The 21,798-nt window shown below is 58.8% G+C and overlaps 1 protein-coding gene across 1 annotated transcript; it reads right to left on the reverse strand.

The window, feature by feature from the left end:
• Positions 1–1,667: 1,667 nt before the first annotated feature.
• Positions 1,668–20,812, reverse strand: SPDEF (SAM pointed domain containing ETS transcription factor). Its single transcript, XM_069562638.1, has 6 exons — positions 20,457–20,812; positions 8,860–9,318; positions 6,436–6,633; positions 4,732–4,779; positions 4,470–4,616; positions 1,668–2,338 (listed from the first exon to the last, which is right to left on the reverse strand). Exons 2-6 carry the CDS (start codon positions 9,293–9,295, stop codon positions 2,160–2,162), a joined length of 1,008 nt encoding a protein of 335 aa, XP_069418739.1. The 5' UTR covers positions 9,296–9,318; positions 20,457–20,812; the 3' UTR covers positions 1,668–2,159.
• Positions 20,813–21,798: the final 986 nt, after the last annotated feature.

Raw genomic sequence — 21,798 nt, forward strand, 5'->3', positions numbered from 1 at the left:
GACTTGAGAGCAGGTGGCTCCAGGGACTCCGGTGGGGGCGAGGGGCGGGGGAAGGCTGGAGACAAAACCAGTTGAGCAAAGCCGAGCTGGGTTCTGGCTGGGGTCCCAGCCCGCCCCCTCCCCAGGGGTGGGCAGACAGCAGGGGCCCAGCGAGGCACCGGCCTGGGGCAGGCCGCCCACCCCCGCCTCCTCAGGTGCAGTCCCAGCTGACATGCCAAGGTGCTGTTTGCTCACTGCCAGAAGGAAACGTTCTTCTGGAGACAATAAAGTCGCTGAGGGTGCAAGGCGCAGCACAGGGCAGCGCTTAACCCTCTGTGGTCGAGGCGCCCCTGGTTGGCCCCCGTCCAGACTCCCGACTCCCGGGAAGCCAAGCATTAAGGCGGTAAGGGCAGGGGCAGGAGGCAAGGTGGGGCAGGGAGAGCCCTGTCCTTGTGGGCTCTGTCCGGGTTCTGCTGCTGATCAGCCATGTGACTGGGAGCGAGTGCTTAACTGCTCTGAGCCTCAGTTTCCTCAGCTGCAAAGTTGCAGGTGGGGGTAATCTCACAGTTTCTGTTGAGAGTCCCTTGGACTGCAAGGAGATCCAACCAGTCCATCCTAAAGGAAATCAGCCCTGAACATTCACTGAAAGGACTGATGCTGAAGTCGAAGCTCCAGTACTTTGGCCACCTGATGCAAGGAGCTGACTCATTGGAAAAGACCCTGACACTGGGAAAGATTGAAGGCAGGAGGAGAAGGGGACGACAGAGGATGAGATGGCTGGATAGCATCACCGACTCAATTTTGAACCAATTCTGGGAGATGGTGGAGGTCAGGGAAGCCTGGCATGCTGCAGTCCGTGGGGTGGCAAAGAGTCAGACACAGCTGAGCAGCTGAATGACGACAACAAATGGCAAAAAGCAGTCGGAGCACCTAGTCGGCCCTCAGAACACCTGAGCTGGATGAATAAACGTGAGGCGGGGTGTGAGGAAGTTGCGTGCCTTTGCCCAAGAGAGAGGGTCCCATCTCCCTCAGCTCACACACACTCAGACCTGCCCCCTCCCATCATGAGCTCTGGCCCCTGACACCCCACTCACAGGGCTCACAGCTTTAGTACCACTGAGGGCTCGAGAGAGGAACTGCCCACAAGCCAGCCTCTCTTCCCCTGTTCACTGCAGGGCCGGCCTCCCACGAGGAGGGCTGAAGGCCCGCCTCTCCCACGGCTTGGCTACCCATCCCAGAGCCCCCGGGTTAGCCCAGCAGCGGCCAGGCTGTGGGTCCCCTCGCAGGAAGGGCAGCCCTCGGCCCTTCTGGGGGGATGTCTTGACCCCTCGACAGAGCACAAGGACAGAAGGATGCCACCACCTCTCCAGTCCCGTGGGAGACCCTCCTCAGCTCCAGTCCACCCCCCTTCCAGCTCCCCTTTCCAGCCCCTCCTTCCAGCCCACACCAGGCCAGGGGAGACGAGGGCCCCTCCAGCTCCTCGTGGGCCTTGAGGACTCACTGTCTTTCTCCCACTGCTTCTACCCATCAGCTGTCCCTTTCCTGTTTCCTAAGCACTGAGGCTCAGCTCAATGCCCCCTCCCCCGGGAAGCCTCCTTTGACCACCTGAGGTTCCTGTGATCATAACGACTTGAGTGTGGATGGCCTCTGGGCTGTGCTTCACACTCACTGCAGACACTGGGAGCACATCAGTTCCCTAGGATCTTTATTATCCATCCCCAGGGCACCCCTGGCTTCCCAACTCGGCGGTCCAGATGTCTCCTGGCACCACACCAGGCGAAGTGCTGGACAGGCAACAGAGGGCACTGGAGGGCAAGTGGCCTTGGCCAAGTCACTGCCATTCTGTCGGCCCTGCTCTGGAACGTCTCAGGTCAGAGGCTGCAACAGAGTGCAGGGCCCTTCCCTGGGGGGCCATGAGCACCGAGGACAGCCTTGCCTCCCTCCATCCTCCAGTGGACTGGCCGCGGAGCAGTCAGGCCCAAGCAGGAAGCACCGCCCGACCCTGGGGCTCTCTTCCCAGAGAGCTCACTGACATCTCTGGGAACAGTGGGCCATCCCCTCCCTGACCTTGAACTCTGGATGCCACAGACTGCCCTCTTTCCCAGCTCTGGGTCTGGCCAAAGCAGGGCAGGCAGGAGGGAGGTCTGGCGAGGGCACGTTTCAGGCCCGGGACCCGGCGCTCAGATGGGGTGCACGAACTGGTAGACCAGGCGCTGGGAGATGTCGGGCTTGCGGATGATGCCCTTCTTGTAATACTGGCGGATGGAGCGGCTCAGCTTGTCGTAGTTCATGGCGGGGCGGTTCTTGCGGATGCCCCACAGCCGGGCCACCTGCGCGGAGTCCTCGATTTTGAAGATGCCTGGGGCAGCGGGGGGCCCAGGGAGAGCCAGCGGAGCAGGAGGGAGAGAGACCAAGACCAGCAGATCAGCCTAGCAGAGTCAGGGAGCCGGGGTCGCCCCAGGGCTGGGCCAGGCTGTGGGACCACAGACCGTCTCCCACAGCTGGGCTGAGGGTTAAATCAACGTGTGGGGAGGTGTAGCACGGGTCCCGGGAAGTGAGGGATCCTACTGTGGACTCACAGAGCGCCTGGGTGCAGGGTGAGCCTGCGGTGGGTGACTCGGGGCCTTGCCAGCGCCGGCTTCTAAACAGCCCGCACTGAAGCCCTGTGGGGCTCCAGGCTGCGGACACGGTTCATTTCGCAAGGTCACCTGTGCAGTTTCCCAGCCTGCAAGACCTCTGTGGGATTCTCGGCCACCTTGGCCTATGCAGCCATTTCTGGCAGGATGAACTGGTAAGAAACGGTTGAAAGAGTGGATTGGGAACCAAGCCCACCTGGGTTGGAATCCTGGCTCAGCCGTTTTCCAGCTTTAGAAGCTGAGACCCCCTTTTTCCGGTCAGTTAGAGGGGTTTGTGGTGACCACCGTCTTGGTGAGTGGTCACAGAAAGTCCTTGGAGCAGAGCCAGGAGGAAGGGGCTATTACTCACTAATATCCCCAGGGCTCCGTGTAAAGCACCTGGCAAAATCCAGGTCCGCACACCCTCTCCAGGCAGGCTTCCCAGATCACCCTGCGTTCCCTGATCTCCCTGTCCTCTATCGTGGGATGGTCTCCCTGAGGGACCAGCTCACTCTGTCTCAAATACATATACGAGATCACCACACCTCGTGTAGGAACTTCCCACCCCTCCTAAGCCCTTTCCCATCCTGAGCTCTGCATTCAGCCCTGGAGTTGCTCCTCTCTGAGGTCCTCAACCCAGGTACAGCTGGTCCCATCGCAGTCAGATACGTTGTGCATACCAGCTCATTTCACTGCTGGTTTTCCTACAAGACTGTAGGTCCCTAGAGGATGGGGTGTCACTGAATCCTCCCCACAGCTCCAGGACACTATGCTGCTGCTGCTGCTAGGTCACTTCAGTCGTGTCCGACTCTGTGCGACCCCATAGACAGCAGGCCACCAGGCTCCCCCGTCCCTGGGATTCTCCAGGCAAGGACACTGGAGTAGGTTGCCATTTCCTTCTCCAATGCATGAAAGTGAAAAGTGAAAGTGAAGTTGCTCAGTCGTGTCTGACTCTTAGCGACCCCATGGACTGCAGCCTACCAGGTTCCTCCGTCCATGGGGTTCTCCAGGCAAGAGTACTGGAGTGGGGTGCCATTGCCTTCTCCCCAGGACACTATAATCCTCCATAAATGTTGGCTAAGCAAGTGTGGAACCAGAGGAAGTGCTCAACGAAGGTTTGTTGGATGACTGAATTTAATCTGTTTCAAAAATACGAAGATTGGAGTCTGGGTACCCATAGCTACTAACGGCAGAATGGGACCTAGAACCCAGGTTTCTCGGCTCTGGGCCTTTTCCAAAACACACACCCGCACACCATCCAGCCCTGTGCTGGCCAGTGTAGTTACCACGAGCCACCTGTGGCTGTGAGTCCTTGAAAAGTAGCCAGTCTGAATTGAGATGCAGTGTAAGCGTGAAATACACACCAGATTTGAAAGACTTAATAAAACATCTCATTAATAATTGTATACCAATTATATGTTGAGATTAGAAGAACATATAATATTGGATTAGATAGACGTATTATTAAAATTAACTGTACCTGTTTTTAAGCATTTTAAACTGTGGCTACTTGAAAATCTAACCCTGCCTGTGTGGTTTGCTCTGTATTTATCACGGGGCACCACCAGCTTCCTCAGTGCAGTGCTGATGTTTTGAGGGCAGAGACTATGTCCCATGCTCAGTGGAGTTGTACGGCCCTGCTATGTCCCGGGCATGTGGCCGCTGGGGACCCTCAGCAGGCAGAGCCTGGCAGGGGACAGGTGCGGACACAGACTGCACAGACCCTGGGGTGGTTCAGGGTCCAGTGAGAGTGCGTGTGTGATATTCAAGGCAAAGGTGGGGGCGGGCAGCTGCAGCCCCCTGCCCAGCACCTGGCAGGACCACAGCTCCCCCCGCATCCCACAGCCTCCTCGTCCTGACCCCACCACCACTCACCCTTCTCCTTGTTGAGCCACCGGATGAAGCGGCCGTAGCTGTGCGGCTTCAGTAGAAGCTCCTTGAGAAACTGCCAGAGGTGGATGGGCTGCCCGGAGCAGGACGAGTCCACCTCGCTGTCCGTCCAGCTCTCCTCGCTGGTCGAGGCTGGGCCGTCAAGAGGTGATGGTGAGCGGGGAGCCCCAGTCCTCAGTGGCCGCCACCCTGTCACCCCCCAGACCCGGAGCCCTGGCCGCGCGCCTCCCTGCCCTGCCCGACTCACCGCAGAAGTGAATCGCCCCCGGGGATGTCCTCTCTTTCATCCAGGCAGCTGCGGGGCAAGGAGGGGAAGTTGGGACCCCAGAGAGACGTCCCCCCAAGGGAGGAGGAGGGCGTTTGGGTAGAACTGTGGGGTCACAGAAGCCCCCCCCCCGCACTCCCCCCCCCCCCGCCCCTCCCTGTGGCTCTCTCCCACCTGCCAATCTGGGAGACAGCTGCTTACAGAGCTGCTTCCTGGAAGAAAGTTTAGGATTTGGCAGCTGAGAGGGGCCTTCTGCGTGCTGCCCCTGGTTCAGAGAGGAGAGCGCAAGTCAAGCCCTGCCAGTCACCTGTGAAACGGGCCTGGGACACCCCTCACAGGTCTTGCACAGGAGCGTGGTGATGAGGTCTGCACGGTCTCCCACTCAGAACCCAGCATAACAAAAACACTCCCTGCCCTCTGGCTGCCAACTCCCTGCACCCTTCCACCCCCACCGGCTTCCCACCTGCCTCCCTCCCCAGAAAAGGCAGTGGGAGGCGGAGACAGCTGCCTTCTGCCCACGCCACCACCCGGCTCTCAGCCTGGCACTGCCCACTGCTCTTGTCAGCCCCTGGCAAGTGGCCTGGGCTGGGGGCTGGACACTGGTCTCTGATCGGTCAATGAGAGTGGGACCTGTCCCTTCATTCATCCTGGGCCCCAAGGGGCAGGGCCATGACTCAGGGAGCAGGGGACACAGGTTTGATCCCTGGTTTGGGAAGATCCCACATGCCGCAGGGCAGCTCAGCTCGTGTATCACAGCTACTGAGCCTGCGTGCCCTCAAGCCCGTGCTCTGCAACAAGAAAAGCCACAGCAGTGAGAAGTCAGTGCCCTGCAACGAAGAGTAGCCCCACTTGCCGTGACTGGAGAAAGCCCACTGGCAGCAATGACAGCCCAGGGCAACAGCAAAAATTAATAAACACAGATAAATTTTAAAAAAGGGAATTCCCTGGCTGTCCAGTGGTTAGAGCTCTGTGCTTTTGCTGCCAAGGGCCTGGGTTCAATCCCTGGTTAGGGAACTGAGATCCCAAAAGCCATGCAGTCACGCAAAAAAAAAAAAAAAAAAAAGATCAAAAATAGGTCTGCTGTACAAACAAAGAAGGGGACCAAGGTCCAATATACACTGTCCAGTACAGAGCAGCGTGATACTCATATATTTGTGTTAGGAAAGGGTAGAAGTCACACTTACTCTTGCTGTGCCTTGAGGCACAGTGGTTGCCTCAAGGGAGGGGGATTGGGGGGCCAGGGGAGGGCCGAGGGAGGGGTACCCCCAAGGTATACTGTGGTTCACAACAGTTTGCTTTTTAAAAAAATTCTGTACATTTATTGCCTTATTTCTGCTTTAATGAACTACAACGCAAAACAAACACACAATTTTTACAAGGACAAGGAAGGAGGACTTCCGAGTATCCAGTGTCCTATATCCTCACAGTCTGAGTTATATTTTTAACCTGCTGCATGTTCTGTCCTGGGTTCTGCGGCCTTGATCAGGGTAGGCAGAGGGTCGGGGCTGGAGGACTCACCCAGGGTCCAGGGAGGCAGTGGTCACTGGGGCCGGGATTCAGAACAGAACCCAGGTTGGAACAAGGGGCTGCTTCCCCTGTAACCCACGGTCAGGCATCCTGGCCTAACTTCAGCCCTGATGTCCCCGGCTTGGAGCCTGGGGGTGGGGTGGGGAGTGCTCCACCCACCTGATTTCCAGATGTCCAGATGGGCGTGCAGCACGTCCCCGCCAAGGGGCGAGCGCTGGCGGAACTGCTCCTCGGACATGGCACACAGCTCCTTGCCCCCCAGCTCTTGGAAGGCCTTGCCCACGGGAGGCAGCCGGTACTGGTGTTCCGTCCACAGCAGCCACTTCTGCACATTGCCAGGGCTCCAGTCCACAGGGTCTGAGCAAAAGACACTCTTTCAGCCCTGGAGTCTGCTTGAAGGCATTGCCCCCAGGGGCCCCTCTGCCCTGATGGAGCCCCCCGTGGGAAACTATGCTCTCCTGGAATGGCCTCCAGGCCAGACAGAGGCTTGAGGGGTTCTGTGGAGATTACCCAAGAAGAGAGGGGATGAGGGGAAGGATCCAGGGCCCCAAAAGCAAACATGGCTCAGGGCAGGGGAGCCTGGAGCTTCTGCACCTCCATCTCACCTGGGCCTCAGCTCCTCCCAGACCCCTCCAGCCCCTCCAAAGGACCCTTTGGGGAGCCCCAGCCCTGGAGGGGAAATTGATACTATACCAGAGACACCCCAGCTTCTTTCTTTCCCAGATTCCTCTTGCCTTCCCAAAACCCTCAAAGGACAAGAGAAAAACCCAACCAGGGATCGGCCCCACCCACCGCCTCCCATCGTGTTTCACCGAGGAGGAAGCTAAGACACCGAGGGGGCTCCCTCCCCTCGTCCAGCACCTGACAAAGGGCTGGCTGTCAGGGCGCTGCTCAGCGAACGTGCACCGAGTGGGTGAAGGGCAGGACGCAGGGTGCTCGTGGGACCGAGGCCCGGAGGGGCGTCCCTGGCTGGGCTCCAGCCGTCTCCCTGGGGAGCCGCCCTGGGGTGAGCCCAGCAGGACGCTGGGGGGTGGTGGGCAGCTGCTGCCTGGACACAATGGGGCCTCCAAGTGAACGCCACGCTCTAAGCGGGTGACCTGCAGACCGACCTGCCCCCACCTAATAGACTCATTTTCCTCCCCAGGGTCAAAGCCATTTGTTTCTGTCCCTATTGTTCATAGGGCAGGGCCCTCCCCAGTCCAGGGTGGGAGCGGAGGCACCGTGGGAAAACCTCCGGGGTGGGGGCTGGCTGCAGCGCTGGGCCACTGGGGGTAGTATCCCTGAGCACAGGCTGCCTCAAGGGCAGCCCCAGCTGAGACTATTGTGGGGCAGGGGCTGGGCCCAGATGACTTTGGGGAGGAGGAGTCAGGCCTGAGGACCTTTCCTATGTGGGAGGTTCAGACGCCAGGGCCCGAAGGCCAAGGAGATGCTTCAGACACACCCAAAGCTGGAGAGGCAACGGCGGGACGGGGATGGGGACCCAGCAGCCCCTCAACCGGCAGCATCAGCTCCACAACCACACCCTCCCAGCCCCAGCAGACACACACACACCTCGCCTCCTCAAGCCTGCATCCCCACTGGACCAGAGACACATTGATCTATTTATCTATGATCCGTTTCGTCACTGTAACGTCAGCTTTGTGAACAGAGGAGCCTTTCTGCTGTGTCCACGCTGAATCCCCCATATAAGGGATAAGGGCTTACTAAGTGATTGTGTGTTGAGCATCTGTTAAGTCCAAGGAACTGGGGGTGTGTGTGTGTGCGTGGTCAGTTGCTTCAGTAGTGTCTAACGCTTTGTAACCCCATGGACTGTAACCTCCCAGGCTCCTCTGATGGGATTCTCCAAGCAAGAATACTGGAGTGGGTTGCCTTGCCCTCCTCTGGGGGATCTTCCCGACTCAGGGATCGAACTGGCATCTCCTGAGTTGGCAGGCAGATTCTTTGCCGCTGAGCCACAGGGGTAGCAGGAGCTAGTGACATCGCAGTGAACAAAATAAGTGAAAATCCCTGTCCTCGGGGCATGTACATTCCAGTGAGGGAGACAGATAAACATGCAGCATGTCCAACAGTAGGAACCTCCAGAGAAAGAGAGCAGCTTGGAGGAATAAGACGTGGGGGTCTGGGCAGCAGTTTCAGTAGAAGGGTCAGGAAAGGCCTCATCGAGATGGTGCCATTTGAGTCAAGGCCTGAAGGAGGTGAGGGGTGAGCCAAGTAGATATTTGAGGGAAGAGCACTCCGGGTTGAGGAACTAGCGAGTGCAAAGGTCGGGAGGTGTGAGCGTATGGCAGAGGCAGGAGAGTCTGAAGCAGAACAGGCCGGGGGACCGCGGACTGACGTGTGAGAGGAGGTGGGCCAGATGGTGCAGAGCTCCTATTCATTCACCCGGAGCCTGCCACGTGGGGACGCCAGGCTGGCGTGGCCGGGGCGCAGAGAGGCTGAGAACCTGGGCTCCCAGGCTCGCCGCTGCTGCGTTAGGGTCTGGCTGCAAGTGGAGAAGCACCAGCATCTCTGGGGGTGACCATAGTGCGCCAGGCAGTGCCCACACCCCTCCCGGTGGCCTCCGCTGGCAGAGGAGGGGCTCACCTGCCGTGATGTTTAGCAGCTTGCAGGCTGTCTCGATGTCCTTGAGCACCTCGCCCACCACCATGGACTGCACCTGCTCCAGCGAGTGCTCCTCCAGGGTTAGCCCGCCCGGGGCCAGGTCCAGGCTGCCCCCCGGGGCTTGGCTGTCGATGACCGGGCACTGCTCGGGCTCGTCGGATGGCTCCGCCCGCGTGCTGGCCCCAGGGCCCTTGGCCGCCCAGCTGCTGTCCTCAGGGTACAGCATGTCAAAGTAGGAGAGGTAGAAGGTGGGCAGGCCCTGCTCAGGGGTGGCAGGCGGGCTGGGGCTCCAGTCCCGCCGCTCGGGCCCCGTCCCCGCCGCGGCCGCCTTCTCCAGGCCTGTTCGCAGCGCGCTGTCCGGGGGCAGCAGGAGGCGGCCGGGCAGCCCGGGGCTCAGGCCCGGGCTGGCGCTGCCCATGCTCCTGAGGCTGGCGGCTGTGTCTACAGAAGCAGAAGAGGAGGGAGAGTCAGGCCCCGGTTGCTTCCCTGTCCCCATGGGGGCTGCTAAGCTGGTTACGGAGATGAGGAGCCCAGTGGGCAGCGGCCGGGCCTGGGAGAGAGCCGGGGCTTCCGGGTCACTGGGCAGCTGAGACAGGGCTGGGCAGACGGGCCTTGTGGCTGGGAGGGGGGCTGTGCAGAGCTGCAAACAGACGGCTCCCTCACTCCCCAGGGAAGCCGCGGTGCTGGGAGCAGCGTATTTTTACACAAGTAACCTGTTTAAAACAATCTCCTGAGGTGCTTGATCTCATTCGGTCCTCACAAAGGAAGGCACAATTAGTTCCATTTGGCAGATGAGCAAACTGAGGCCTGGACAAGGCGACTGGCCCCCCACCCAGATCCCAGTCTGCTGTTCGGTTGAGGAAGCTGCTTCTGTGGTGCTGGTGGTGGTTTGATTGCTAAGTCGTGTCCGCCTCCTGCGACCCCATGGACTATAGCCCCCCAGCCTCCTCCGTGCATGGGATTCTCCAGGCAAGAATACTGGAGTGGGTTGGCATTTCCTTCTCCAGGGGATCTTCCCTACCCAGGAATCAAACCTGGATCTCCTGCTCTGCAGGCAGAGTCCTAATCTTTTCTGCTGGAGCAAAGCTTGTTTCCTTTTGTTCTGCCCTTGAAGAGGGTAGGGAAGGGAAAAGGTCACCATAATCTTCCACGGGCTTACAAGTGCTTACAGTGCAGGTAGGGAAAAAAAAAAAAAAATCTTCCACGGGCCAGGTGAAGACAGCAAGGAGCAAGTGAGGGTGTGGCAGGGAGAAGCCCCTTCCAGACTGGGTAGGCTGCCCCCTGCCCCTCGCACAGGGCCAGTTTTGCGAGTTCTGTCGTTCAGTCGTGTCTGACTCTGTGACGCCATGGACTGTAGCCTGCCAGGCTCCTCTGTCCATGGGATTCCCTAGGCAGGAATACTGGAATATTTTAACCCAGAGATTGAACCCGGGTCTCCTGCAGTGCAGGTGGACCCTTTACCCCTGGGCCACCAGGAAAGCCCCACAGGGTCATGTGGGGAGTATGGATAAACTCCCAGCCCAACGCTGCTGAGGTGGCCCCCCCCAGCAGCACAGGTATGGGTGTGCGTGGCACCACTCCGACTCAGGGCCAGGCTCCTGGTACCCGCCCCCCTCGTCCTGCCCTGAAAAGTGCTGCCACGGCCTCTCCCAGCTCCCGGGGCCCTCTCCTCTCCCCTCACGCCTTGGAGGAACTCGCAGCTCCCAGGTGGGAGGTGCCTACGTGCATGTTTACAGCAGCCCACTTTCCCCACAACTACAGGGGCTGGAGAGAAGGCCGAGGCCCACGGGGACAAATGAGGCCCTCAGCAAGTCACGCCCACTCTCCCTGGCCCCACCAAGGCCACCCAGGGGGCACCGCTCGGCCTCAACGCAAACTAGAGGCCTCCCTCCCATCGGTCCCCAGGCTCTGCTGCCCTGCCCACAGACCCTTTCCTCTAGCCCCACACTGGAGCCCAGCACTGGAGCTCCAGACTGGGGATTTGGGTAAAGCAGGGGACTTGCAAGGTGTACGCACACCAAAGAACTGGGGGTCCCTGGGACACTTCCGTGGCTTGAGAGTCAAGAACATGTCAGGACAGATGTGGGAGATGACCAACAAGTACACGCTCCCCGTAACACAGATAAACCTGATAGGGGCAAGTTCATGAGTGTCCTTTCTTGGGGGTATTTATATTCACAATGGTGTGATCACTCATCTAGAGCCAGACATCCTGGAATGTGAAGTCAAGTGGGCCTTAGAAAGCATCACTGCGAACAAAGCTAGTGGAGGTGATGGAATTCCAGTTGAGCTATTTCAAATCCTGAAAGATAATGCTGTGAAAGTGTTGCATTCCATATGCCAGCAAATTTGAAAAAACAGCAGTGGCCACAGGACTGGAAAAGGTCAGTTTTCATTCCAGTCCCTAAGAAAGGCAATGCCAAAGAATGCTCAAACTACCGCACAATTGCACTCATCTCACATGCCAGTAAAGTAATGCTCAAAATTCTCCAAGCCAGGCTTCAGCAGTACATGAACCATGAACTTCCAGATGTTCAAGCTGGTTTTAGAAAAGGCAGAGGAACCAGAGATCAAATTGCCAACATCCGCTGGATCATGGAAAAAGCAAGAGAGTTCCAGAAAAACGTCTATTTCTGCTTTATTGACTATGCCAAAGCCTTTGACTGTGTGGATCACAATAAACTGTGGAAAATTCTGACAGAGATGGAAATACCAGACCACCTGACCTGCCTCTTGAGAAATCTGTATGCAGGTCAGGAAGCAACAGTTAGAACTGGACATGGAACAACAGACTGGTTCCAAATAGGAAAAGGAGTACGTCAAGGCTGTATATTGTCACCCTGCTTATTTAACTTCTATGCAGAGTACATCATGAGAAACATTGGACTGGAAGAAACACAAGCTGGAATCAAGATTGCCAGGAGATATATCAATAACCTCAGATATGCAGATGACACCACCCTTATGGCAGAAAGTGAAGAGGAACTAAAAAGCCTCTTGATGCAAGTGAAAGTGGAGAGTGAAAAAGTTGGCTTAAAGCTCAACATTTAGAAAACGAAGATCATGGCATCCGGTCCCATCACTTCATGGCAAATAGATGGGGAAACAGTGGAAACAGTGTCAGACCTTATTTTTTGGGGCTCTAAAATCACTGCAGATGGTGATTGTAGCCATGAAATTAAAAGACGCTTACTCCTTGGAAGAAAAGTTATGACCAACCTAGATAGCATATTCAAAAGCAGGGACATTACTTTGCCGGCTAAGGTCCGTCTAGTCAAGGCTATGGTTTTTCCTGTGGTCATGTATGGATGTGAGAGTTGGACTATGAAGAAGGCTGAGCGCTGAAGAACTGATGCTTTTGAACTGTGGTGTTGGAGAAGACTCTTGAGAATCCCTTGGACTGCAAGGAGATCCAACCAGTCCATTCTGAAGGAGATCAGCCTTGGGATTTCTTTGGAAAGAATGATGCTGAAGCTGAAACTCCAGTACTTTGGCCTCCTCATGCAAAGAGCTGACTCATTGGAAAAGACTGTGATGCTGGGAGGGATTGGGGGCAGGAGGAGAAGGGGACGACCGAGGATGAGATGGCTGGATGGCATCACTGACTCGATGGACATGAGTCTGAGTGAACTCTGGGAGTTGGTGATGGACAGGGAGGCCTGGCGTGCTGTGGTCATGGGGTCACAAAGAGTTGGACACGACTGAGCGACTGAACTAGCTGAACTGATACTGCAAACAGTGTTCTCAAAATGTGCCTGGATCAGCAGCATTAGCACCATCTAGGAACCTATGAGGAACTCGGGTTTTTAGGCCCACAGCAGAGCTACTGAATCAGAAGCTCAGGGGTAGGGAGGAAGGCCCAGCAAGGCGTTTCTTTTCTTTTCTTTTCCGGCCACACCTCACGCTTGTGTGAGCTTGGGCTTCCCTTGTGGCTCGGCTGGTAAAGAATCCGCCTGCAATGCAGGAGACCTGGGTTCAATGCCTGGGTTGGGAAGATCCCCTGGAGAAGGGAAAGGCTACCCACTCCAATATTCTGGCCTGGAGAATTCCATGGACTGTATCGTCTATGGGGTTGCAAAGAGTCGGACACGACTGAGAGATTTTCACACACTCACGCTTGTGGAAACTCAGTTCCTTGACCAGGGATTGAACCTGTACCCCCTACAGTGGAAGCTGAGAGTCCTCACCACTGGATTGCCAGGGAATTCCCAGCAAGGTGTTTCAACAGGCCCTTTGATTGTGATGGGGGTTCAAGTTTGAGAACTGCTGCTTTGAAAGCACCTGGCCATTATGAGGGGGAGGCTTTACTAGAAGCCCTGTAGACCTGCTCAGCCGCAGTGTGCAGGTGGGGTAGAGAGAGAGCCCCGTTTGGAAGGTTCTGGCTTCTATACCTAGGGCTGCAGCTAGTGCAACAGCTTGCACCTCGGAAAATAACGCCCTTTCCTCTCTGGGTAGTGCGGCTCGGTGAGTGGAGCCCAAGTGGAACTTCAGCTCCCCCTTGTCCCTTACCCTTGTGCAGTACCCAACCTGCCCAACCTGACTTGGCAGCTCTGCTCTTCCTAGTGGCACAGAGAAAGCCAGCAAGAAAGAAAGGTGTTCCCTTTCATTTCAAGTCTCCCTTTCAAGTTCCTTTAAAAAGTGACAAGGAAGGAAAGGTCGGGGTGGGGTGGGGTGGGCAAGGATGGGGGGGCCAGGATTGCGGGGGACAGAGGGCAGGCCTGGAATCATTTCAAGTCCTTCTGTGCAAACACACGTGTGTGCTGTGGGCCCATATTATTTACCCAGGCAGCGCCAACAGCCCGCTCTGCCCTGGGTCCCTACCCCGGCTTGTGCCCACACCCTACCCCCTGGGGAGCCCCGCCGCTGGAGAGCCTCCTCAGCCCCACCCTTCCCTCATCACCCCTGCCTGCCTCCCGCCCCATCCACGTCCCCAGAACTCCCCTACCTGCCACGTTAGGGCAGTCCCTGCCAACACCTTGGGCTGTGTGCCAGGGAGACGGAATCTTTTCCAACAGGCAGGAGAAATCGCCTCCCTCTTGGCCCTCCTGTTTGCTTGGCCTCGGTCACAGGTAGGACGGGGGCACAGTGGCGCGAGGGGTCAGTGAGGATGAATGGCTAGGGCTGGGGGCAGCATCGGCCAGGCGAGGACATGACGACACGTCCCTGACACATTGGTCAAGTGACTTCGGAAGCCCCCGCCTTCGCCCCCTTCCCGAGAGGGCCTGAGCGCTCATCCCTGCGCTGTGGCGGGGAAGCTGCTGCAGAGAACTGAACGACTCAGAGGCAGGTCTCCCAGCTCTTGGCACAGGGAGCCTTCACCAGCAGAGACCTCCCGCCTTCTCCTCCACACCCCACATTCCAGCCCCCCGTCACCTTGCCCCTAAATGCCAAGGAACCTGCTCTCAACCAAGGCTTGGTCCCAGCTCCAACACCTCCCTGGTGAAAAAGAAGTTAATGATTAACCATGTGGCGGGAGGAAAGAGCCCATGGCCTGCAGGTGGGACGCAGCGTGGAAGGCTGAGGCCAGCCCAGGGGACCTGGGTTTTCTGGCCAATGAGCCGGGGGCTGGTGTGCCCAGCCTGCAACGCTGGCATCTTCTCCAGGCTCTAGGGCTGGACCTGGGAGGGCAGAGAACGCACATCAAGTGCCTCCTGTGACCAGAGCGTGTGCACACGTTACCCTTTCACTACCTACAGGGACTCAGGCGCCCTGGGTGTGGGTGTGGACAGTAGGGCTCAGAGGCCACGCAGCTTGCCTGATGGCCCCAGCTGGTCATGGGCGGTCTCTGCTCTTGTACCGCGTGCCCTCGGAGGCTCCTGCTCTGGCTGGTCCCATCTCCCCAGGGCCCTGCCCACCTCCTGATTGGCCAGCTTGGTCCTCCAGAGTTCATTTGCGCCTCCTATTCGCTCACTCCACTGCACAGTCAAGCTTGTTTCCCTCCAACACCCTTTCATCGGGCAGCCCTGGGCTCTAGACCCTCCCATGGTTCCCCACCACCTGCCCTGCCTGATCCCAGGGGCTGGTGCCCGCCTCTGAGCATTGGAGCTCAGAGCCCAGAGCGGGAAACAGATTTATTCACTGGTTAGGGGCAGGGTCGGGGGCAAAGCACACATCCAGGCTGATGGGAGCGGTGTTTCTCCCTCGGACCCTGAGCCGGGGGCCTGACACGCCTTGTTTTCTCTATTTTCTCTTGTTTTTGCTGCCCCCTGCCCACAATGCCCCTTCCTTCTCATCACAGTTCAGCCCGAAGTCCTCCCCAGCCGCCCCTTCCTCTGACTTCTCAGCTCTCCCCATCTGTGCAGTTCAGCCATGAGGACATTTGTGGGTGATGGTCTCCACGTGGGGACACTGGGAAAATAAGGCTCAGAGAGTGGCCGGGAGGTATCCGTAGTCACACAGCACAGCCTGGATCACTGAGCCCTAGGGTCCTGCGACGAATCCGGCTCTGCCAGGTCCTGGTCCCTCCCAACCGCCCAGGCTCAAGGGGCTGCCCGTCTCCTGAGTGATGCCTCCAGCTCCCAAAACCTCGAGCTGATCTTTTCTGGATTAAGGCTCAGCATGTCCTGGTTCCCTCCTGCCCAAGAGGCACTGCCTCTGATTCCAGACAAAGAAGTTTGGTAACAGCTGGTGGAGGCCAAGGCCCAGAGACAGGGCAGACTCACGTGGCTACAGCCAGAGGGATTACCACCTCGGCCCCTTCTCTCCACACCTCGTGGTCCCCCAGGAAGACAGAGAGGGAAGAGGGGGCAGGGGGACCCAAAGTCAGAGATTTACAGCAGCTGTTTCCTGCCCCTCGGAGCCACCCGGACATTAGAAAGATGCTCAGACGGCCCCAGGGAGTCACCAGGAGGTCTTTACTGAGGCCTGGGCGGTCATGAGGGTGGAGCCTGTCTCTCACATCCTGCTCAGCTCTTACCCCCAGTGGGCTTGGAGGGGTGGGGGTGGAAATATGCCTCGAGCCCCCACCTCAATCCTGAGACACAGCCTTAGTCTGCCCAGGGCCCAGGACTGCAGGCCCTCGGAGGAGAGGGGAGGGGCTGGGACAAGGTGTGACAGGCCTGCCACTCCTCCCAGAGGCTCCTCGATCCAGCACCTGGGTGCAGACCGCCTCTGGTTTCCCCACCGCTGTCGGCCCTTCCCTCCCTCCATCCCAGCCTCTGGGTCCACATGAATGGGTCTGAATCAGGGGGCTTCAGGAGTGTGGCCCCTGGGAGCCCTGCAGAGTGGGCAGGGGCCACGTGGGCCTGTCCCCTCAACCCCCAGGCTGTTGGTCAGCACCTTGGAGAGAAGCCGGGCCTGCCCAGGCCAGCGCCCAGGGCCCGCCTGCTACAGTCTGAAGCCTCCCTGCCTCTGGCTGCAGCCTTCCTGCTCCCCTGGACAGGCCCTTCCCGCCCTGCCCACTGCCCCCGTCCAGCCCCCTCACTGCTCCTGGGACAGCTGCTACACTCCCAGGAAAATGCAGCTCCCCTGCCCTCCGAGACTGCTCTTCAAACTAGCTAGATCCAGGGACTTCTCCGGTGGCTAGGGTTCCAGGCTTTCACTACTGAGGGCACAGGTTCAATCCCTGGTCAGGGAACTAAGATACCACATGCCGCACAACGCGGCCAACATAAAAGAAAGAAAGAAATGAGCTGGAAACAACTAGCAGGAGCAAAAGGCCGACCTGGGGAGCCAGCCCATAGGCCTAGGGAGACTTGGGAGTAGGGTCAGGGCCAAGCAGCAGGAAGATGGGGGGGAAACAAAAAGAGTCTGGGGACATCAAAGAGCTGTGGTCGGCTCAGATGGTAAAAGTGTCTGCTTGCAATGCAGGAGACCTGGGTTCGATCCCTGGGTCGGGAAGTTCCCCTGGGGAAGGAGATGGCCACCCACTGCAGTGTTCTTGCCTGGAGAATCCCAGGGAAAGAGAGGAGCCTGGTGGGTTGCAGTCCATGGGGTCGCACAGAGCGACTTCACTTTCTGTGTTGCCCACTGTTACCATAGGCAGCCAGGAGCCCGAGGCGTGAGTACGTACCAGCACCACCTCCCATTCGCTCCCGCACGGGGGGCGGGGGGGGGGATCACAGGCATCCACTTCCTGTTCCCTGCCCCCCCCCAATCCTGCCTCACTGACACCTCTTCTAGCCCTTCCAGGGACAAGGTGAAGGCCAAATAAATAAACTGCTTGGGCTCCCCCGCGGTCTCCTGGGGCAGCCAGGATCGTTCCCACCTGACAGGCAGGGTCGGTGAGTGCCTGGGGGCATGTGTCCATGGTGACTGGGAAGGAACTAGGAGTCAAGGCTGAGCTCCGCCCTCTTTCCTGCTGAAGTCTTGGCACCTTCAACTTCTAGGGTCACCCCTGTTGCCTCGCCCAGGCTACCTGCGGGGCTAGCCCCACAAAAGTCGCATTGGGGGTTCTGGGTGGCATGGATGCCTGAAGCCTGCAGGTACAGGGACCCCCCCTCAGCCCCAAGCTCACCCCTGTATTCGAGTTTTCTCCAAAGGGGTGGGAGGCCTGGAAAGAACTCGAGGCCTCAGCATCTGGAGATGGGGATTCATAATCTGCTGTTTCCACCGTATCGGAGGCCCTGGGCAGCCCCTGGTCTCCATGGCCTCATTCTCCTCCTCTGTTCTCCTGGGAGGTAAGTCAGCTCCCAGAGCTCTTCTGCCCCAGACACTGTCTGGAGTCTGTGACCCCATGACCTCCATCGTGCCCACCAGGCTGACTTGGGTTGGACATCAGAGGCAGGAAGAACTGGTCCCAGCAGCCCTCAGGCCAACTCGCTGCCCCGAGAGCAGAGTCCTGGGCCCCACCCTGTTACCAGGTCCAGGTGCTGGGACCCGACCCAGGCGGCCACCCCCAGACCCCTCTCCTCAACCCCAGAGCTGGAGCGGAAAGGAAGGGCCCCTTGGATTCTGGCGGTCCCGGATGGACCTCATCGGCCCTTCCTACAGCCCAGGGAGGGCTCTGGCCCATCTGACTCCAGCAGAGTCCCCCTTCAGGCCCTGGCCTAGGAGGGGTGACCTGGAGGAGCCTGGAGGCCCTGAGAGGTGGGAGAGGAGAATCTGGCAGGGGCACCTCCTGGACTGGGAACATGCAAACGAGGCCGGGGAAGGAGCCTGGCATTAAATGTCAGGAAGGGCCCAGGGCAACTCAGCTTGTGCAAAGTTTGCTTTGGGAAGAGTTGTTCCACCTGACAGGCCACTCTCTTGGCTGGGGGTGCAGGGTGGGGCATGGAACAGGGTGGAGGTGGGGTGGGGGCAGGGGAGGGTCCCACACTGTTTTGAGCCCTAACCCTAGCTCCAGCAGTGGGGCAAGAAACTCAGTTGAATGTCTGTTGAATGGGCTGTTAAGAGCAGGTCTTAAAGGGGTTGTGGAGATTGAGGGGGACAGTGGATGGAAATTCCTGGTGAATTACAATGGGCTGAGCATGCAGGAAGGTGGCAGGTGAGGGGATGGGGTTGGAGAAGAGTGAGGGAAAGGTAATAGGGTGAATAGTGAGGGGAACAAAGGAAGAAGCAGGTGGTGATGCTGGAGGGGCAGGGCCAAAGGGTGGAGTCTGGGGGAGAGTTGAAAATGGTGATGGGAGAGGCCTGGACCTTGCCCCAAGGTCAGCCTGCTCTCTAGCCTGGTCCAGGGCAGCTGCTGGCTTCACTCACTCCTCCCTGGCCTCTAGGTGGAGCCCGAGCCAGAGGCCCCCAATTCCCCTGACCTCAACCTAGGAGACCAGACTGGGAAAGCACTCAAGTTTCGCAAAGCAGCAAATCCCGCCAGCCAGCCTGCCTCCACCAACTCCTACACAGCCTTCAAAACCCCACTCCAGGTTGCTCCTTCCCTGAAGCTTCCTTTCACAGAGGAGACCACCTTGTCTAACCTGCTGCAAGCACAGGGAGTCAGAGTGACTTGCCTGAGGTCACACCTTGCGGGTTCTGACCTGCCCCTTCTTGCCCTCCGCCAGAGGGCCTTGACCCCAGTTACATTCAAGCTGCACCAAATCGGTCAGCACACAGCTGTGCTCTAGTTTGTTGCAGGGTTATTCCCGTTATGGCTGCAACCACCTCCGCGGCAGGAGGTGGGCTCTCCTGGTTCTTCTACTCACTGCCAGGGTCACACTTTCTGAGCATTGATTGGGCACCTACTGAATTCTGCCCTATTTCCTCAGGCTTGGTTGACAAGAGAAGTTTTCTGTAATCCAGAGGCTTATGGCAACCAAGTGACACAGCATCTGCCAAGGTGTTTTATAATCAGTAACACAATAACCGAGTCTGGCAGGCGCTGAGCTTTCAGCTCTGGGCCCCTCATGGTGACTATTCAGCTCTCAAAGTGGCAGGTGGTCCCTGACCCCAAGAGAGACCACCTCCTCCACACCCCAACCTCCTCTGAATTTGGGGGGAGCTCTGAGCAGCTGGGCGGGGGGAGTCCCTGGCTCTAGCCCTCTCCCCAGTGATCATGGGTGAGCGGATTGGCTGGCTGAGCTGAGCCCTGGCCTGGGCGCCCCGTCTGATGGGTAATCTCCTGCCTGCCACCTGGGGCCTGGGGCAGCCCCAGCGCCTGTTTGCTCTGTTACTCAGGCGAGCAGCTGGGGAGATGGTTGCTTTACTAGGGGGTGGCCGTGAAGCTGCTTATCAGGGAGATAGGGGCAGGAAGTGAGGCCAAGTCCCAGCCCTGGCTAAAGAGGAGCAGAAAGGCCATGGCTGTCAGGCAGGGGATAGCCCGCTTGAGGCCTGGCCACGGGCTGCTGGGTGGGCCCAGCTGCAGGGGAGAGGGGCCCTGGGCTAGCTCAGGGCACTGCCCCCACCTCGCATGCACCCATGCACACACTGTGTCCAGCTCCAGGGAAGGCTCCAGCCTCCAAGACCCTTCAGCCCTCCACATTGTCATGCCCACCACCCAGGTCCTTCCCTCCCCTCAGGAGGCACCTGGCAAGTCCTAGAAAGGGGCGCCTCCAGGTCCCCCCTGCCCTACCTGCACTGTTCTCCCCACGTGCCCAGAGGCCCTGTGCCTCCCCAGGGACCCAAGACGAACACTTAGATCCCCTGGTTCCCGTGCTCACAACGCCCACCCCACTCCCCCAAGCCTGTGGGCTCTGGGACCATAGCCCCTGCTCCAACCCCAGACCCTAGCCCTGACCTGGAGCCTCCAGGTTCCAGCAGGGCCCTGCCCACTCGTGACCAGGCTCTGAGAGACCCTGCCCCTGGCACAGCGGCCGCACTGGCAGCCACAGAAAGGCTGCTTGTGTTTCACTAGCCAAGCAGAACCAGCCTGGTCTCAGGGCCGAGGCTCCGCACCTGCAGAGCTGCCTCCCCTCAGGCTGGGCAGGGTGGGCTCAGTGTGGAGCCCAGATGGGGTCATCACAGAGGCGGGGCATCCCAGGCCGCCCTCCCCAGGCCAGGGGCTCAACCGGGCTCTAGGGTCAGCCCAGGGTCGGGGGCAGACCGGGCAGCAGCATGCACAGGGATCAGGGGCTTCTGAGGGTGAAGGACCCAGATCAGAGTCATCAACACTCGGGAGCCCTGCGTTGAAAGCTCCCTCCACCGCCCACCTCCTCAGAGCTGGCAGGGGAAAGCCCCCATGGCCAGGCACTGCCCCCCACCAGACTTACCCGTTAGGTGCCTGGTGCCCAAGGAGTCGTCCGCGGCGGTGCCAACTTTGGGGCACAGGGGGAGGCGCGGGCAGCTGGGACCACTGCTGGGTCTCAGCCAGGCATCTGGGGCACTGGCAGTACCAGGGGCCGGCAGGACCGAGGGCAGAGGTGGCACTCTGGTGGGCCGCCGGGGGCCTGGCCACCCTCGACGGGCAGCTCTCTGAGGTCTCAGGGCTGCGTGCCCTGTAGGGAGGCCCCTTGCCCCCAGCTCAGGGCCACTTGCTGGCACCGTGGCAAGACCCAGCTGGGGGGCTTACGAGGGAGGCCGCAGTGGGCTCAGGGCACCGGGTCTGCAGGGCAGTGTGGACGCGGGCGGAGTACAGGAATGCGCTGGGAGGAAGTTAGGCGGCATGAGATGAAGAGTTGGCCGGAGCCTGATTTCCCATTATAAGTAATCCTTCCGTATTTACCTGAACAAATACGCTCCCTGCTTACCTCAGACCACAGACGGGCTCCTGGTTAACCCTTGCAGGCCTCCCCCTCCTCGCTGGGGGAACCACCCCCTGGCAGCCCAGGAACTCTGCGTTCACCACTCATTCATTAGTTGGTATATCGTAACCGAGTTCATCTTATGTGCAAGGTACAGGGGCTATATCGAGTAGGGTCAGCTGAGGGCAGGGAACAGATGAGCAGGCAGCATTGGAAAAAGCCCAGTGGAGGAATGTGGGAGAACAGTGACGATGGGCATCTGGCAAAGGAAGTCAGCAAGGGCTTCCTGGAGGAGGCGCTGTCTGGCTCCCCAGGTCAGGGATGGAGAGAGCTTTGGGGCAAGAGACCCAAGGCTCATAGGCCCACCCACCCTAAGTTCTGTGTGCTCCACAGGGCCTGGCGCAGGCCTGTCATACCCTGGTGCTCAGGAAGGACCGGTAGCTCGCTTTCCCAGGCCCGGAGTGGCGCTCAGCCAGCAGCAGCTTGTTCTCCACAGTCCCCGTGGGGGGAGGCACAGAAGCTCCAGCCCCAGCACCCACCCGCGCTCCTCCACCTCCGAGAGACCAAGCAAGGCCACGTAGCCGAGCTCTCAGCTTCTTCCTCATCCTGCCAGGTGGGTTGAGGGCTGCCCTGCCCTCCAGGGACTCTTGCTCTAAATCACCTTGGAAGGGCACCTGGCATCTGCAACCCCCCACGGTGTCAGATGGAGGCGTTTTAGAGAGTACTGATTGTTATTTTCCCATCTCAGAAGTAATTGTGTGACTGCAGCCACACAATTGTGTGACAACCTACAGTATGGTTTTTCTAGGGCTTCGGGAAGATTCCAAGGTCTTCAGAACTAGCCCCCTCACTGTAACTGTTGCCAGAATTC

This window comes from Ovis canadensis, chromosome 20 (genome assembly GCF_042477335.2).
Source record: "Ovis canadensis isolate MfBH-ARS-UI-01 breed Bighorn chromosome 20, ARS-UI_OviCan_v2, whole genome shotgun sequence".
NCBI classification, from domain to species: Eukaryota; Metazoa; Chordata; class Mammalia; order Artiodactyla; family Bovidae; genus Ovis; species Ovis canadensis.